Source organism: Heptranchias perlo, chromosome 7 (assembly GCF_035084215.1).
Source record: "Heptranchias perlo isolate sHepPer1 chromosome 7, sHepPer1.hap1, whole genome shotgun sequence".
NCBI classification, from domain to species: Eukaryota; Metazoa; Chordata; class Chondrichthyes; order Hexanchiformes; family Hexanchidae; genus Heptranchias; species Heptranchias perlo.
Genome location: NC_090331.1, coordinates 78,429,898 through 78,449,619, shown reverse-complemented (window position 1 = coordinate 78,449,619; position 19,722 = coordinate 78,429,898). Strand labels below are relative to the sequence as shown.

At 50.8% G+C, this 19,722-nt stretch overlaps 1 protein-coding gene across 1 annotated transcript in view; it reads left to right on the top strand.

Annotated features, from left to right (window-relative positions):
• Positions 1-9,730: 9,730 nt before the first annotated feature.
• The window catches only part of LOC137323889 (aryl hydrocarbon receptor-like), a 181,548-nt gene continuing 171,556 nt past the window's right edge, over positions 9,731-19,722 (top strand). The window contains exons 1-2 of the mRNA XM_067987936.1: positions 9,731-10,179; positions 10,987-11,174. Of these exons, the coding sequence (XP_067844037.1) occupies positions 10,139-10,179; positions 10,987-11,174 (229 nt within the window). The 5' untranslated portion in view covers positions 9,731-10,138. The remainder of the gene's footprint in view (positions 10,180-10,986; positions 11,175-19,722) is intronic.

Here is a 19,722-nt window from a genome sequence, read left to right as displayed (position 1 = left end):
GACTGTGTTACTGGGGACACACACTCCGGGTACAGACTGTTTTACTGGGGGACACACACTCCGGGTACAGACTGTTTTACTGGGGGACACACACTCCGGGTACAGACTGTGTTACTGGGGGACACGCACTCCGGGTACAGACTGTGTTACTGGGGACACGCACTCTGGGTACAGACTGTGTTACTGGGGACACACACTCCGGGTACAGACTGTGTTACTGGGGGACACGCACTCTGGGTACAGACTGTGTTACTGGGGACACGCACTCCGGGTACAGACTGTGTTACTGGGGACACGCACTCCGGGTACAGACTGTGTTACTGGGGGACACGCACTCCGGGTACAGACTGTGTTACTGGGGGACACGCACTCCGGGTACAGACTGTTTTACTGGGGACACGCACTCCGGGTACAGACTGTTTTACTGGGGGACACGCACTCCGGGTACAGACTGGTTTACTGGGGGACACGCACTCCGGGTACAGACTGTGTTACTGGGGACACGCACTCCGGGTACAGACTGTGTTACTGGGGGACACGCACTCCGGGTACAGACTGTGTTACTGGGGGACACGCACTCCGGGTACAGACTGTTTTACTGGGGACACGCACTCCGGGTACAGACTGTTTTACTGGGGGACACGCACTCCGGGTACAGACTGTTTTACTGGGGACACGCACTCCGGGTACAGACTGTGTTACTGGGGACACGCACTCCGGGTACAGACTGTGTTACTGGGGGACACGCACTCCGGGTACAGACTGTGTTACTGGGGGACACGCACTCCGGGTACAGACTGTTTTACTGGGGACACGCACTCCGGGTACAGACTGTTTTACTGGGGGACACGCACTCCGGGTACAGACTGTGTTACTGGGGACACGCACTCTGGGGACAGACTGTGTTACTGGGGGACACGCACTCCGGGTACAGACTGTTTTACTGGGGGACACGCACTCCGGGTACAGACTGTGTTACTGGGGACACGCACTCCGGGTACAGACTGTGTTACTGGGGGACACGCACTCTGGGTACAGACTGTGTTACTGGGGGACACACACTCCGGGTACAGACTGTGTTACTGGGGGACACGCACTCCGGGTACAGACTGTTTTACTGGGGGACACGCACTCCGGGTACAGACTGTGTTACTGGGGACACGCACTCCGGGTACAGACTGTATTACTGGGGACACACATTCCGGGTACAGACTGTTTTACTGGGGACACGCACTCCGGGTACAGACTGTGTTACTGGGGGACACGCACTCCGGGTACAGACTGTGTTACTGGGGGACACACACTCCGGGTACAGACTGTGTTACTGGGGACACGCACTCTGGGGACAGACTGTGTTACTGGGGGACACACACTCCGGGTACAGACTGTATTACTGGGGACACACATTCCGGGTACAGACTGTTTTACTGGGGACACGCACTCCGGGTACAGACTGTGTTACTGGGGGACACGCACTCCGGGTACAGACTGTGTTACTGGAGGACACTCACTCCGGGTACAGACTGTGTTACTGGGGGACACGCACTCCGGGTACAGACTGTTTTACTGGGGACACGCACTCCGGGTACAGACTGTGTTACTGGGGACACACACTCCGGGTACAGACTGTGTTACTGGGGGACACACACTCCGGGTACAGACTGTGTTACTGGGGACACGCACTCCGGGTACAGACTGTGTTACTGGGGACACGCACTCCGGGTACAGACTGTGTTACTGGGGGACACACACTCCGGGCACAGACTGTTTTACTGGGGGACACGCACTCCGGGTACAGACTGTGTTACTGGAGGACACTCACTCCGGGTACAGACTGTTTTACTGGGGACACGCACTCCGGGTACAGACTGTTTTACTGGGGGACACGCACTCCGGGTACAGACTGTTTTACTGGGGGACACGCACTCCGGGTACAGACTGTGTTACTGGAGGACACTCACTCCGGGTACAGACTGTGTTACTGGGGACACTCACTCCGGGTACAGACTGTTTTACTGGGGGACACGCACTCCGGGTACAGACTGTGTTACTGGGGGACACGCACTCTGGGTACAGACTGTGTTACTGGAGGACACTCACTCCGGGTACAGACTGTGTTACTGGGGACACTCACTCCGGGTACAGACTGTTTTACTGGGGACACGCACTCCGGGTACAGACTGTTTTACTGGGGGACACGCACTCCGGGTACAGACTGTGTTACTGGGGGACACGCACTCTGGGTACAGACTGTGTTACTGGGGGACACACACTCCGGGTACAGACTGTGTTACTGGGGGACACGCACTCTGGGTACAGACTGTTTTACTGGGGACACGCACTCCGGGTACAGACTGTGTTACTGGGGGACACGCACTCCGGGTACAGACTGTTTTACTGGGGGACACGCACTCCGGGTACAGACTGTGTTACTGGGGACACGCACTCCGGGTACAGACTGTATTACTGGGGACACACATTCCGGGTACAGACTGTTTTACTGGGGACACGCACTCCGGGTACAGACTGTGTTACTGGGGGACACGCACTCCGGGTACAGACTGTGTTACTGGGGGACACACACTCCGGGTACAGACTGTGTTACTGGGGACACGCACTCTGGGGACAGACTGTGTTACTGGGGGACACACACTCCGGGTACAGACTGTATTACTGGGGACACACATTCCGGGTACAGACTGTTTTACTGGGGACACGCACTCCGGGTACAGACTGTGTTACTGGGGGACACGCACTCCGGGTACAGACTGTGTTACTGGAGGACACTCACTCCGGGTACAGACTGTGTTACTGGGGGACACGCACTCCGGGTACAGACTGTTTTACTGGGGACACGCACTCCGGGTACAGACTGTGTTACTGGGGACACACACTCCGGGTACAGACTGTGTTACTGGGGGACACACACTCCGGGTACAGACTGTGTTACTGGGGACACGCACTCCGGGTACAGACTGTGTTACTGGGGACACGCACTCCGGGTACAGACTGTGTTACTGGGGGACACACACTCCGGGCACAGACTGTTTTACTGGGGGACACACACTCCGGGCACAGACTGTTTTACTGGGGACACGCACTCCGGGTACAGACTGTTTTACTGGGGACACGCACTCCGGGTACAGACTGTTTTACTGGGGGACACGCACTCCGGGTACAGACTGTGTTACTGGGGGACACGCACTCTGGGTACAGACTGTGTTACTGGGGGACACACACTCCGGGTACAGACTGTGTTACTGGGGGACACGCACTCTGGGTACAGACTGTTTTACTGGGGACACGCACTCCGGGTACAGACTGTGTTACTGGGGGACACGCACTCCGGGTACAGACTGTTTTACTGGGGGACACGCACTCCGGGTACAGACTGTGTTACTGGGGACACGCACTCCGGGTACAGACTGTATTACTGGGGACACACATTCCGGGTACAGACTGTTTTACTGGGGACACGCACTCCGGGTACAGACTGTGTTACTGGGGGACACGCACTCCGGGTACAGACTGTGTTACTGGGGGACACACACTCCGGGTACAGACTGTGTTACTGGGGACACGCACTCTGGGGACAGACTGTGTTACTGGGGGACACACACTCCGGGTACAGACTGTATTACTGGGGACACACATTCCGGGTACAGACTGTTTTACTGGGGACACGCACTCCGGGTACAGACTGTGTTACTGGGGGACACGCACTCCGGGTACAGACTGTGTTACTGGAGGACACTCACTCCGGGTACAGACTGTGTTACTGGGGGACACGCACTCCGGGTACAGACTGTTTTACTGGGGACACGCACTCCGGGTACAGACTGTGTTACTGGGGACACACACTCCGGGTACAGACTGTGTTACTGGGGGACACACACTCCGGGTACAGACTGTGTTACTGGGGACACGCACTCCGGGTACAGACTGTGTTACTGGGGACACGCACTCCGGGTACAGACTGTGTTACTGGGGGACACACACTCCGGGCACAGACTGTTTTACTGGGGGACACGCACTCCGGGTACAGACTGTGTTACTGGAGGACACTCACTCCGGGTACAGACTGTTTTACTGGGGACACGCACTCCGGGTACAGACTGTTTTACTGGGGGACACGCACTCCGGGTACAGACTGTTTTACTGGGGGACACGCACTCCGGGTACAGACTGTGTTACTGGAGGACACTCACTCCGGGTACAGACTGTTTTACTGGGGGACACACACTCTGGGTACAGACTGTGTTACTGGGGGACACGCACTCCGGGTACAGACTGTTTTACTGGGGGACACGCACTCCGGGTACAGACTGTGTTACTGGGGACACACACTCCGGGTACAGACTGTGTTACTGGGGACACGCACTCCGGGTACAGACTGTTTTACTGGGGACACGCACTCCGGGTACAGACTGTTTTACTGGGGACACGCACTCCGGGTACAGACTGTTTTACTGGGGACACGCACTCCGGGTACAGACTGTTTTACTGGGGACACGCACTCCGGGTCCAGACTGTTTTACTGGGGGACACGCACTCCGGGTACAGACTGTTTTACTGGGGACACGCACTCCGGGTACAGACTGTTTTACTGGGGACACGCACTCCGGGTACAGACTGTTTTACTGGGGACACGCACTCCGGGTACAGACTGTTTTACTGGGGACACGCACTCCGGGTACAGACTGTTTTACTGGGGGACACGCACTCCGGGTACAGACTGTGTTAGTGGGGGACACGCACTCCGGGTACAGACTGTTTTACTGGGGACACGCACTCCGGGTACAGACTGTGTTAGTGGGGGACACGCACTCCGGGTCCAGACTGTTTTACTGGGGGACACGCACTCCGGGTACAGACTGTTTTACTGGGGACACGCACTCCGGGTACAGACTGTTTTACTGGGGACACGCACTCCGGGTACAGACTGTTTTACTGGGGACACGCACTCCGGGTACAGACTGTTTTACTGGGGACACGCACTCCGGGTACAGACTGTTTTACTGGGGGACACGCACTCCGGGTACAGACTGTGTTAGTGGGGGACACGCACTCCGGGTACAGACTGTTTTACTGGGGACACGCACTCCGGGTCCAGACTGTTTTACTGGGGACACGCACTCCGGGTCCAGACTGTTTTACTGGGGACACGCACTCCGGGTACAGACTGTTTTACTGGGGGACACGCACTCCGGGTACAGACTGTTTTACTGGGGGACACACACTCCGGGTACAGACTGTTTTACTGGGGACAAGCACTCCGGGTACAGACTGTGTTACTGGGGACACTCACTCTGGGTACAGACTGTGTTACTGGGGACACACACTCCGGGTACAGACTGTTTTACTGGGGGACACGCACTCCGGGTCCAGACTGTTTTACTGGGGACACGCACTCCGGGTACAGACTGTGTTACTGGGGACACACACTCCGGGTACAGACTGTTTTACTGGGGACAGGCACTCCAGGGACAGACTGTTTTACTGGGGGACACACACTCCGGGTACAGACTGTTTTACTGGGGGACACACACTCCGGGTACAGACTGTTTTACTGGGGGACACGCACTCCGGGTACAGACTGTGTTACTGGGGGACACGCACTCCGGGTACAGACTGTGTTACTGGGGACACACACTCCGGGTACAGACTGTTTTACTGGGGGACACACACTCCGGGTACAGACTGTTTTACTGGGGGACACACACTCCGGGTACAGACTGTGTTACTGGGGGACACGCACTCCGGGTACAGACTGTGTTACTGGGGGACACGCACTCCGGGTACAGACTGTGTTACTGGGGACACGCACTCTGGGTACAGACTGTGTTACTGGGGACACACACTCCGGGTACAGACTGTGTTACTGGGGGACACGCACTCTGGGTACAGACTGTGTTACTGGGGACACGCACTCCGGGTACAGACTGTGTTACTGGGGACACGCACTCCGGGTACAGACTGTGTTACTGGGGGACACGCACTCCGGGTACAGACTGTGTTACTGGGGGACACGCACTCCGGGTACAGACTGTTTTACTGGGGACACGCACTCCGGGTACAGACTGTTTTACTGGGGGACACGCACTCCGGGTACAGACTGGTTTACTGGGGGACACGCACTCCGGGTACAGACTGTGTTACTGGGGACACGCACTCCGGGTACAGACTGTGTTACTGGGGGACACGCACTCCGGGTACAGACTGTGTTACTGGGGGACACGCACTCCGGGTACAGACTGTTTTACTGGGGACACGCACTCCGGGTACAGACTGTTTTACTGGGGGACACGCACTCCGGGTACAGACTGTTTTACTGGGGACACGCACTCCGGGTACAGACTGTGTTACTGGGGACACGCACTCCGGGTACAGACTGTGTTACTGGGGGACACGCACTCCGGGTACAGACTGTGTTACTGGGGGACACGCACTCCGGGTACAGACTGTTTTACTGGGGACACGCACTCCGGGTACAGACTGTTTTACTGGGGGACACGCACTCCGGGTACAGACTGTGTTACTGGGGACACGCACTCTGGGGACAGACTGTGTTACTGGGGGACACGCACTCCGGGTACAGACTGTTTTACTGGGGGACACGCACTCCGGGTACAGACTGTGTTACTGGGGACACGCACTCCGGGTACAGACTGTGTTACTGGGGGACACGCACTCTGGGTACAGACTGTGTTACTGGGGGACACACACTCCGGGTACAGACTGTGTTACTGGGGGACACGCACTCCGGGTACAGACTGTTTTACTGGGGGACACGCACTCCGGGTACAGACTGTGTTACTGGGGACACGCACTCCGGGTACAGACTGTATTACTGGGGACACACATTCCGGGTACAGACTGTTTTACTGGGGACACGCACTCCGGGTACAGACTGTGTTACTGGGGGACACGCACTCCGGGTACAGACTGTGTTACTGGGGGACACACACTCCGGGTACAGACTGTGTTACTGGGGACACGCACTCTGGGGACAGACTGTGTTACTGGGGGACACACACTCCGGGTACAGACTGTATTACTGGGGACACACATTCCGGGTACAGACTGTTTTACTGGGGACACGCACTCCGGGTACAGACTGTGTTACTGGGGGACACGCACTCCGGGTACAGACTGTGTTACTGGAGGACACTCACTCCGGGTACAGACTGTGTTACTGGGGGACACGCACTCCGGGTACAGACTGTTTTACTGGGGACACGCACTCCGGGTACAGACTGTGTTACTGGGGACACACACTCCGGGTACAGACTGTGTTACTGGGGGACACACACTCCGGGTACAGACTGTGTTACTGGGGACACGCACTCCGGGTACAGACTGTGTTACTGGGGACACGCACTCCGGGTACAGACTGTGTTACTGGGGGACACACACTCCGGGCACAGACTGTTTTACTGGGGGACACGCACTCCGGGTACAGACTGTGTTACTGGAGGACACTCACTCCGGGTACAGACTGTTTTACTGGGGACACGCACTCCGGGTACAGACTGTTTTACTGGGGGACACGCACTCCGGGTACAGACTGTTTTACTGGGGGACACGCACTCCGGGTACAGACTGTGTTACTGGAGGACACTCACTCCGGGTACAGACTGTGTTACTGGGGACACTCACTCCGGGTACAGACTGTTTTACTGGGGGACACGCACTCCGGGTACAGACTGTGTTACTGGGGGACACGCACTCTGGGTACAGACTGTGTTACTGGAGGACACTCACTCCGGGTACAGACTGTGTTACTGGGGACACTCACTCCGGGTACAGACTGTTTTACTGGGGACACGCACTCCGGGTACAGACTGTTTTACTGGGGGACACGCACTCCGGGTACAGACTGTGTTACTGGGGGACACGCACTCTGGGTACAGACTGTGTTACTGGGGGACACACACTCCGGGTACAGACTGTGTTACTGGGGGACACGCACTCTGGGTACAGACTGTTTTACTGGGGACACGCACTCCGGGTACAGACTGTGTTACTGGGGGACACGCACTCCGGGTACAGACTGTTTTACTGGGGGACACGCACTCCGGGTACAGACTGTGTTACTGGGGACACGCACTCCGGGTACAGACTGTATTACTGGGGACACACATTCCGGGTACAGACTGTTTTACTGGGGACACGCACTCCGGGTACAGACTGTGTTACTGGGGGACACGCACTCCGGGTACAGACTGTGTTACTGGGGGACACACACTCCGGGTACAGACTGTGTTACTGGGGACACGCACTCTGGGGACAGACTGTGTTACTGGGGGACACACACTCCGGGTACAGACTGTATTACTGGGGACACACATTCCGGGTACAGACTGTTTTACTGGGGACACGCACTCCGGGTACAGACTGTGTTACTGGGGGACACGCACTCCGGGTACAGACTGTGTTACTGGAGGACACTCACTCCGGGTACAGACTGTGTTACTGGGGGACACGCACTCCGGGTACAGACTGTTTTACTGGGGACACGCACTCCGGGTACAGACTGTGTTACTGGGGACACACACTCCGGGTACAGACTGTGTTACTGGGGGACACACACTCCGGGTACAGACTGTGTTACTGGGGACACGCACTCCGGGTACAGACTGTGTTACTGGGGACACGCACTCCGGGTACAGACTGTGTTACTGGGGGACACACACTCCGGGCACAGACTGTTTTACTGGGGGACACGCACTCCGGGTACAGACTGTGTTACTGGAGGACACTCACTCCGGGTACAGACTGTTTTACTGGGGACACGCACTCCGGGTACAGACTGTTTTACTGGGGGACACGCACTCCGGGTACAGACTGTTTTACTGGGGGACACGCACTCCGGGTACAGACTGTGTTACTGGAGGACACTCACTCCGGGTACAGACTGTGTTACTGGGGACACTCACTCCGGGTACAGACTGTTTTACTGGGGGACACGCACTCCGGGTACAGACTGTGTTACTGGGGGACACGCACTCTGGGTACAGACTGTGTTACTGGGGACACTCACTCCGGGTACAGACTGTTTTACTGGGGACACGCACTCTGGGTACAGACTGTTTTACTGGGGGACACGCACTCCGGGTACAGACTGTGTTACTGGGGGACACGCACTCTGGGTACAGACTGTGTTACTGGGGACACGCACTCTGGGTACAGACTGTGTTACTGGGGACACTCACTCCGGGTACAGACTGTTTTACTGGGGACACGCACTCTGGGTACAGACTGTTTTACTGGGGGACACACACTCCGGGTACAGACTGTATTATTGGGGGAGGCATGCTGTGGGCACAGAGAGTGTCAGAGGGAAGAAGCGAGCTCTGCTGCCGACTGTGTTACAAGATCGGAGCGCTCCTGGCACAGAATGTTGAGTGAACGCGCGCTCCTGGCACAGAATGTTGAGTGAACGCGCGCTCCTGGTACAGAATGTTGAGTGAACGCGCGCTCCTGGCACAGAATGTTGAGTGAACGCGCGCTCCTGGTACAGAATGTTGAGTGAACGCGCGCTCCTGGCACAGAATGTTGAGTGAACGCGCGCTCCTGGTATAGAATGTTGATTGATCGCGCGCTCCTGATAACGAATGTTGAGTGAACGCGCTCCTGATACAGAATGTTAAGCGAACGCGCGCTCCTGATACAGAATGTTGAGTGAACGCGCGCTCCTGATAGGAAACTGTGTTATTGGGGGCGCGCGCTCCGGGCTCAGTGTTCCTGGACGAGGCGCGCCCACGCTCCTTGTTCAATCCCCCCCCGTGACAGCGCCGAGCACGGGCTCGCCCCCCGCGGACACGGCCTGAGTTCAGGAGCTGAGCTGAGCGGAGCGGTTCGGCAGCCGGAGATTGCAGCCCCGGCACCAGTGCACTGCTCGGCGGAGCAGGAGGTGGCGGGACCTTCCCTGGTCTCGGCTCAAAACCCCAACAGACCGGGGGTTGGTGTTGAGGGGACTGGCACTGGGACCAAGGGCGTTTGGTTTGGGGCGGGTGGAAGTTCGGAGCCAGCTGGGCGCTTAGTCCGAGCGGCATACATGTAGATCGGCGAGTGTGTGTGTGAGGGGAGGGGAGGGGGGGTGGGAGCGGGTTGGGCCCTCGGACGAGCTGCAGCGATGTACGCGGGACGGAAGAGGAGGAAGCCCGTGCAGAGAACGTGAGTGCAGCTTAGCAAAGAGAGGAGGGGGAAATTAATGCAAACTGGCATGGGGGGAATTAATGCAAACTCTGGTATGGGGGTAATTAATGCAAACTGTGGCATGGGGGGAATTAATGCAAACTCTGGTATGGGGGGAATTAATGCAAACTCTGGTATGGGGGGAATTAATGCAAACTCTGGTATGGGGGTAATTAATGCAAACTCTGGTATGGGGGGGAATTAAAGCAAACTCTGGTATGGGGGGAATTAATGCAAACTCTGGTATGGGGGGAATTAATGCAAACTCTGGTATGGGGGGAATTAATGCAAACTCTGGTATGGGGGGAATTAATGCAAACTCTGGTATGGGGGGAATTAATGCAAACTCTGGTATGGGGGGAATTAATGCAAACTCTGGTATGGGGGGAATTAATGCAAACTCTGGTATGGGGGGAATTAATGCAAATTGACGGGGGGATTTATGAAAAGTGGCATGGGGGAATTAATGCAAATTGTGGCAAGGGGCAATTAATGCAAACTGGCATGGGGATTAATGCAAATTGTGGCATGTGGGGCAGTTAATGCAAACTGGCATGGGGGATTAATGCCAACTGGCATGGGGCAGTTAATGCAAAATGGCATAGGGGAATTAATGCAAACTGTGGGATGGGGCAGTTAATGCAAACTGGCATGGGGGGAATTAATGCAAACTGTGGTACGGCGTTTAACTGCACCGAGTGCAGCCTTCAGACAGAAGGGCACGGAGCTGGCCGTCAGACAGTGTTATACAGGTGCATTGATTTGTATTGTTCTGCTTGTTGTCAGAGTGAAGCCTGTGCTGGCTGACGGAGTCAAATCCAACCCTTCTAAGAGGCATCGGGACCGGTTAAACTCGGAATTGGACCGCCTGGCCGGCCTGCTACCTTTCGCCGAAGATGTCACCTCGAGCCTGGACAAGCTCTCCATTCTCCGCCTGAGCGTCAGCTACTTGCGATCCAAGACTTTCTTCGGGGGTGAGTTAAGGGGAAGGAGGCGATGGTCTCAACGTGCAGTGTCTCCCCGGTGTGCAATAGGCAGGGGACGCAGCCGGCAGCTCCTGCCTTCCCGATGCAGTTGCGAATGGAGCGTGCGGTCGGAGTTAGAGGGAGTTTATGGACACTGCACACTAACACACTTTATATATCTCCCAATATCTATCTTTTTATAATTATGTGTTTTCTACATAACACCAGTGACTTCAAAAGTACTTCATTGGCTGTGAAGCGCTTTGGGACGTCCGGAGGTCATGAAAGGCACTTTATAAATGCAAGTTTTTTCCTTTCCTTTCTCACAGCCTGTACCAGTAACTATACTTTGAACATTGCTCCATCTGTAACAAGGGCTGTTTATTCGTTGTTGTAGATCACAGGTCCTGACCATCTTTTGGAAGAGCTGCAATGTCTCAATATTAAATATTGTCTCTCTCTTTAAAAATGCTAAGTTATTGCACTCATATCGGGCTTTTGGGTTGTTTTTGCATAAATAAATAATTTGGGATTTTGTTTTTTAGTGGTGGTGTGGGGAAGAACTGCTTTTTTGAAAAAAAAATCACAATTCAAACATGCATTATTTTTGCAACACGTTTGTTTCCCCTTTTCCCTTTCTTTTAACAGCAAGGAATAGGTTAGTTAAAGGAGAAAGTGAATTCTGTTGGTTATATTAGGGTCTATTGGATAACAGTGTATTCGGGTGGTTCTTCCCTCATCATTTTGTTGTACTCAATGTCGATAGTTTAATTTGATTTGACATTCTTGCCCACTTGAGCTTAAACTCTGTATTCCTACATTCGTTGCTGTGGTGTAGGAATGGACATCTGTTTACAATAGTACATCGCCTTGCACAGGTTCTAAAGAATACATGCACAGTTTGTTTAAATATTTATATAAAATATCCTAACCAGGTCAAAATAACATTTAGTAGAATTAATTAGAGAGCAGAAAACTTGTTTATTACTTGTATTTGTTCTGAAACTGAAAGTTGAATTGAGGAGTGAATTTTATCACCTCTTTAATTGACCAAATGATGTAGAATATATATTTTCGATCTTGCCTGGACGCTTAGTTTCAGTTCAACTGGCGCACTGCAGGTTTTTTTCCCCTATGGCATGCATTAATAATTTAAAAAAATGCTATTTAAAGAATTTATAAAATGGATGGAAGTGAAACAGTTTCCTTTTAAACTGTTTTTTTTTGATTGCCTATATAAGACAGCAAACGAGGGAGGAAGTTCAGGATTCCTGTTTTTTTACATTTTCGGATGTATTGAAGCCTAAAGGAAATTGTGAGGTGGATTAAAAATCTTTAGTGTCCCCCTTTTTTGGATTTCTTTAGGTAGCAACGCCAACAAATTACTGGCGTTCCTCATTTACTGTCTTCGTGCTCGTTAAGACTGTGACAGATTATTTACCATAACATTGTGTCTGGTGGATGGAAGTGGTGTTTAAATAATGGATCTCATTAACAACCAGAGGCAGTCGAGCATTGACTGCAAAGAGTCCAATTATGTCGAGGGGAAAATATTGTGAAATAATCCCCCAAATGTTTGTGATGTATCTGAACATGGGAGGAATGGCGCATTTTGTTTGTTTTTTATTAATTGCATGGATTTTCCAACAAGGTGGATTGATTGCTTGTGTTATTAAAAAAGAAGTGTATTTATTTTTCAGTGAGCTTGGATAGAGTTAGCTGGATAAATAATTCTAGCCAGAGCACCACGAAGATGCAGAGCTGAATGGGTTTGCTAACCCTGACCTTTTAATAGGTACCAGGGCAAAAATAGATCACATGCCCTTTACTTCTTATGCCCCCATGCCAGTTTTATTCCTTTGTAAGCATAACATGTCCCTCCCAAAAGTCAGTCTGTTCTTTCCTCTATACTGTAAACCGTTAATGTTAATCTCTCAATATCCTGCAGAGACCTGGTTCCTTTTTAAGTAAGAAATCGAATGCAATTCCGAAAATGCCGACAAATATCCTGGAATGCTAGATAATGAAGGTGGAATTTTGCTTATTTACCCGCGTAAGCTCGGGGCTCTGATTATAGGCAATAACGACCCCTTTGTTATAGGTAAGGCCACTGGTTTTCAGTTTCCATAGAAAAACAGAAGCAATCACAGACTATAATCTCCAAAACACTTGTAAAAACCCTAGAACTCCTTGAAATAAAAACAGAACTAGACTCATTCAGTCATCGGTGGCTTTGGCGATCACTTGTTAACGTGTCTGAACAAACGTTCATCAGCTTTCAGTTCCACATTAGCTTACTCTAAATTTGATGCACAATTCCCTGTTAATTTAACTGTGACAGCATTTAATGACCCTGTTTAATGAAGTCTGTTGAGGAAGTGACAAATGTTTCAAAACTCGGAAGTGTATATGTGCCACAGTTCAGTTTTTAGCTTTCAATGATTTCCTGTAAAGTCTGAGAAATCACGTACTAACTTGTGAACTCTCCCAGGGAGAAGGTAACTGTGAATTACTATTCCAATGCTCTCCTGGCTGGCCTCCCATCTTCAACCCTCCATAAACTTGAGCTCATCCAAAAATCTGCTGCCCGCATACTAACTCGCACCAAGTCCTGTTCACCCATCACCCCTGTGCTCGCTGACCTACTTTGGCTCCCAGTCTACCAACGCCACAGTTTTAAAATTCTCATCCTTGTGTTCAATCCTCTCCGTGGCCTCGCACCTCCCTAATTCTGTAATCATCTCCAGCTCTACAACCCTCCAAAAACTCTGTGTTTCTCCCATTCTGGCCTCCTTAGCATCCTCTACTTCTTTCGTCCCACAATTGGCAGCTGTGCCTTCAGCTCCACAATTCCCTCCCTAAACCTTTCTGCCTCTCTCTCTCTCTCTCTCTCTCTCTCTCTCCTTTTAATGTGGAGATGCCGGTGATGGACTGGGGTTGACAATTGTAAACAATTGTAATGTTTGTAAACAATTTTACAACACCAAGTTATAGTCCAGCAATTTTATTTTAAATTCACAAGCTTTCGGAGGCTTCCTCCTTCGTCAGGTGAACGATGTGAAAAAAATGTTGTAATGTTGTAAAGTTGTTTACAACTCTCTCCTTTAAGACACTCCTTAAAACTTATCCCTTTGACCAAGCTTTTGATCACCTGTCCTAATGCCTCCTCCTTCGGCTCGGTGTCAGTTTTTGTCTGATTACGCTCCTATGAAGTGCTTTGGGACATTAAAGGTGCTTTGTAAATGCAAATTGTTGTTGTTGAATCTATTAGGTGAGATAACTGGTTAAAGTTCCTCTCACTCCTTCAATCAGGTGAGTTACTGGACGGGGTGGTTTGGTATACAGATCATAAGGAACAGAGTTTGATTTCCGCTCTGCTGTGTTGGGATATCTTGATGTGGAGATGCCGGTGATGGACTGAGGTTGACAAATGTAAGGAATCTTACAACACCAGGTTATAGTCCAACTGTTTTATTTGAAAGTCACACTCGCTCACCTGACGAAGGAGAAAGCCTCCGAAAGCTTGTGATTTTCAAATAAAATAGTTGGACTATAACCTGGTGTTGGGATATCTTGTCTGTGGTACTATTTGGGGTGCTGCAACTGGCTGAGCACTCCTGGATTAAGGAGGAGAAAAAAAATCAGCTTGGATTTTAAATCTGGCTCGGTACTAATGATTCCTGTAGTGTGCACGTGTGTATATCTGGGTGTGTATTGTATATGCATCTGCTGAAGCCAGCATTGAGCTTGACTATGTTGACTTCCATGAATGAATAGTCTGTTAGCACTTACTGTCTAGACTCACACATGCAGAATGGCCACCTTGGGGCCTGTACCAGAGAGTCGTTGGCACTGCATATCAGCAGGGGTTGGTGACTTTAGAAGAGCAGAGGGGAAAAATTGTTCCAATCATTCATGTGGTTGTGCAGGTCATCTTATTAGGTGATCTAGCTGACACAAGAGAACATTTAAATACTGAATGACAATTTGTTAGGGCGATTTAAGTTCTCAAGTATTGCATATGTAAAGAAAGAAAGAACTTGCATTTATACGTCACCTTTCATGATCGTAACATGTCCCAAAGCGCTTTACAGCCACAGTTGTAATACAGAAAACGCAGTAGCCAATTTACGCACACCAAAGTCCCACAAACGGCAATGTGATAATGACCAGATAATTTGTATTTGGTGATGTTGGTTGAGGGATAACTGTTGGCCAGGACACCAGGGCGAATTCCCCTGCTCTTCTTCAAACTAGTGCCATGGGATCTTTTACGTCCACCTGAGAAGGCAGATGGGGCCTTGGTTTAATGTCTCATTGGAAAGACGGCACCTCCGACAGTGCAGCAGCACTCCCTCAGTACTGCACTGGATTATCAGCCATTTTGTGCTCAAGTCCCTGGAATGGGACTTGAACCCACAAACTTCTGACTCAGAGGCGAGAGTGTTACCACTGAACCACAGCTGACACAATGTAGGCCAAGATGATGTAAAACAATTGTTTTTTTTAAAGTATCGTTCAGGCAGGGTCTGGACATCATAACATAGTGACTATAGCTCATTCAAGTTTGGTGACCGTTTGATGTCCTGGTTTAGCCGGTTATAAGCCAGTCACTGAACAAGAGAAGGATGTGCACTGGGCAGCAGAAATTGTTGTGTGCAGTTTATGTTCCAAAAATGAGTTTGAATTTTGGTGATGATAAATACAGCAGTGTGAAATTTTCAAAGCATTCCCCCCTTCTGTGCTGTTCTTTTGGTACAGTCTGATACTTCAGCACAAAGTGTTTTACCCTTTCCAGTGAGATGCTGTATGTTAATAGTTGGTATTTTGTCCCCTCTCTTCACAACATTGCCAATGGGTCTTTGGTGCTTACAGTGATAGAATGTCCTGGTACTGCTCCCAGGCAGTGCAGCTAACTGCAGCCTCAATGAAATGTTCCTGCTTCACCAATGTAAGATTGCTATTATTAAGGCAGATCAGAATCTGGGGAAGGCCTTTGTCCCTTTGTGGACTTTATTTGATGGACTACCAAAGCCTCTTTCATTTCTGACCTCCAACCTTCGATATGAATGGAGACCGTCACTTTTTCTGTCTGGGCTGGATTGGAGTGAAAAGGCGATGAATGCTTTAGAACAGTCTTTTGCTCTTCATATCTTTCTATAATTATCGTGGCCAAACCTTGATGTCGTACTCCAAATGTGATCTCACCAAGGCTTTTATAATGTGTCACTTCTCAGGTTTGTGGTGTTCAACAACACATAAACACATTTGCTGCACAATTGCATTTGCTAATCTTCTTGCTAGGACCACAATATTGCTCCATTTCCTAATGTACGAAGTGGAAACCTGATCAAAATCTTCAAGCAAAGGGTGGTACCATGGAGTAGAAGATCGTTAATATTGTACCATTGTTCAAGTGTCAAAAATGAAATTCTGGGGAAAATCCCTGTGGGGAAACAATGGATGAATCATAGACTCCTACAGCACAGAAACCAGGACCACTCGGCTCCAGACCTCATTACAACCTTGGTCTAAACATGGATAAAAGAGCTGAATTCCAGAGGCGAGGTGAGAGTGACTGCCCTTGACATCAAAGCAGCATTTGACCGAATGTGGCACCAAGGAGTCCTAGTAAAATTGAAGTTGATGGGAATCAGGGGGAAAACTCTCCAGTGGCTGGAGGCATATCTAGCACAAAGGAAGATGGTAGTGGTTGTTGGAAGCCAATCATCTCAACCTCAGGGCATTGCTGCAGGAGTTCCTCAGGGCAGTGTCCCAGGCCCAACCATCTTCAGCTGCTTCATCAATGACCTTCCCTCCATCGTAAGGTCAGAAATGGGGATGTTCGCTGATGATTGCACAGTGTTCAGTTCCATTCGCAACCCCTCAGATAATGAAGCAGTCCGAGCCCGCATGCAGCAAGACCTGGACAACATCCAGGCTTGGACTGATAAGTGGCAAGTAACATTTGCGCCAGACAAGTGCCAGGCAATGACCATCTCCAACAAGAGAAAGTCTAACCACCTCCCCTTGACATTCAACGGCATTACCATCGCCGAATTCCCCACCATCAATATCTTGGGGGTCACCATTGACCAGAAACTTAACTGGACCAGCCATATAAATACTGTGGCTACAAGATCAGGTCAGAGGCTGGGTATTCTGCGGTGAGTGACTCACCTCCTGACTCCCCAAAGCCTTTCCACCATCTACAAGGCACAAGTCAGGAGTGTGCTGGAATACTCTCCACTTGCCTGGATGAGTGCAGCTTCAACAACACTCAAGAAGCTCGACACCATCCAAGATAAAGCAGCCCGCTTGATTGGCACCCTATCCACCACCCTAAACATTCACTCCCTTCACCACCGGCGCACTGTGGCTGCAGTGTGCACCATCCACAGGATGCACTTCAGCCACTCGCCAAGGCGTCTTCGACAGCACCTCCCAAACCCGCGACCTCTACCACCTAGAAGGACAAGAGCAGCAGGCACATGGGAACAACACCACCTGCACGTTCCCCTCCAAGTCATACACCATACTGACTTGGAAATATATCACCGTTCCTTCATCATCGCTGGGTCAAAATCCTGGAACTCCCTTCCTAACAGCACTGTGGGAGAACCTTCACCAGACGGACTGCAGCGGTTCAAGAAGGCTGCTCACCACCACCTTCTCGAGGGCAATTAGGGATGGGCAATAAATGACTGCCTCGCCAGCGATGCCCACATCCCATGAACGAATTTAAAAAAAAAGAGGTCATTCAGCCTATTGTGCCTGTGCCGGCTCTTTGAAAGACCTGTCCAATTTAGTCCTACACCTCAGATTTTTCCCCATACTCCTGCAAATTAGTCCTCTTCAAGTACATGTCCAATTGCCTTTTGAAAGTTCCTATGGAATCTGCTTCCACCACCTTTTCAGGTAGTGCGTTCCAGATCTTAATAAACCTCTGTGAAAAAAATTCTCCTCATTTCCCCTCTAGTTCTTTTGCCACTTGCCAGTGGAAACAGTTTATCCCTACTTGCTTAATCAAAACTCCTCGTAATTTTGAATACCTCTTTAGGTTTCCCCTTAACCTTCTCTGCTCTAAGGACAACAATTCCGGCCTTTCCAATCTCTCCACATAACTGAAGTTCCTCATCCCTGGTATCATCCTTGTAAACCTCCTCTGCACCCTCTCCAAGGCCTTGATATCTTTCCTAAAGTCTGGTGCCCATAATTGTACGCACTTCATACTTATCCGCATTAAATTGCATCTGCCATATATCTGCCCATCTCACTAGTCTTTTTTTTATTCATTCATGGGATGTGGGCATCGCTGGCGAGGCCAGCATTTATTGCCCATCCCTAATTGCCCTTGAGAAGGTGGTGATGAGCCGCCTTCTTGAACCGCTGCAGTCCATGTGGTGAAGGTTCTCCCACAGTGCTGTTAGGTAGAGAGTTCCAGGATTTTGACCCAGCGACGAAGAAGGAACGGCGATATATTTCCAAGTCAGTATGGTGTGTGACTTGGAGGGGAACGTGCAGGTGATGTTGTTCCCATGTGCCTGCTGCCCTTGTCCTTCCAGGTGGTAGAGGTCGGGCTTTTGGAAGATGCTGTTGAAGCAGCCTTGTTGAGTTGCTGCTGTGCATCTTGTAGATGGTACACACTGCAACCACGGTACGCCGGTGGTGGAGGGAGTAAATGTTTAAGGTGGTGGATGGGCTGTCAATCAAACGGGCTGCTTTGTCCTGAATGGTGTCGAGCTTCTTGAGTGTTGTTGGAGCTGCACTCATCCAGGCAAGTGGAGAGTATTCTCAAGTGAATCTATGTCCTCCTGAAGTCTGCTGCTATCCTGCTCACTATTTACTACATTGCCAAGTTTTGTATCATCCACAAACTTCAAAATTGTACTCCCTATACTCAAGTCCAGGTCATTTATATATAACAAGAAAAGCAATGGTCCAAATACCGACTCCTGGAGGACCACTGCATACACCTCTCAAGTCAGAAACACATCCGTTCACCGCTACTGTCTGCCAATTACTACTTAGACAACTACTTCTTAGCCGATTATGTACCCAAGTTACCACCGTCTCTTTAATACCATGTGCTTCAATTTTTCGAATAAGTCTATTATCAAATGCCTTTTGAAAGTCCATACGAGCATATGAATTAAGAGCAGGAATAGGTCATTCGGCCCCTCGAGCCTGCTCTGCCATTTGATAACACATCATGGCTGATCTGATTGTGACCTCAACCCTACTTTCCCATCTACCTACTATAACCTTTGACTCCCTTGTTAATCAGGAATCGATCTAACTCAGCCTTAAAAATATTCAATGACCCTGCCTCCACCGCTGTCTGGGGAAGGGAGTTCCACAGACTCACGACCCTCAGAGAAAAAAATTCTCCTCATCTCCGTCTTAAATGGGAGACCCCTCATTTTTGAACTATGTCCCCTAGTTCTAGTCTTTTCCCACAAGGGGAAACATCCTCTCAGCATCCACCCCTTCTAATCCCCTCAGGATCTTATGTTTCAACAAGATCACCTCTCATTCTTCCAAACTCCAATGTATA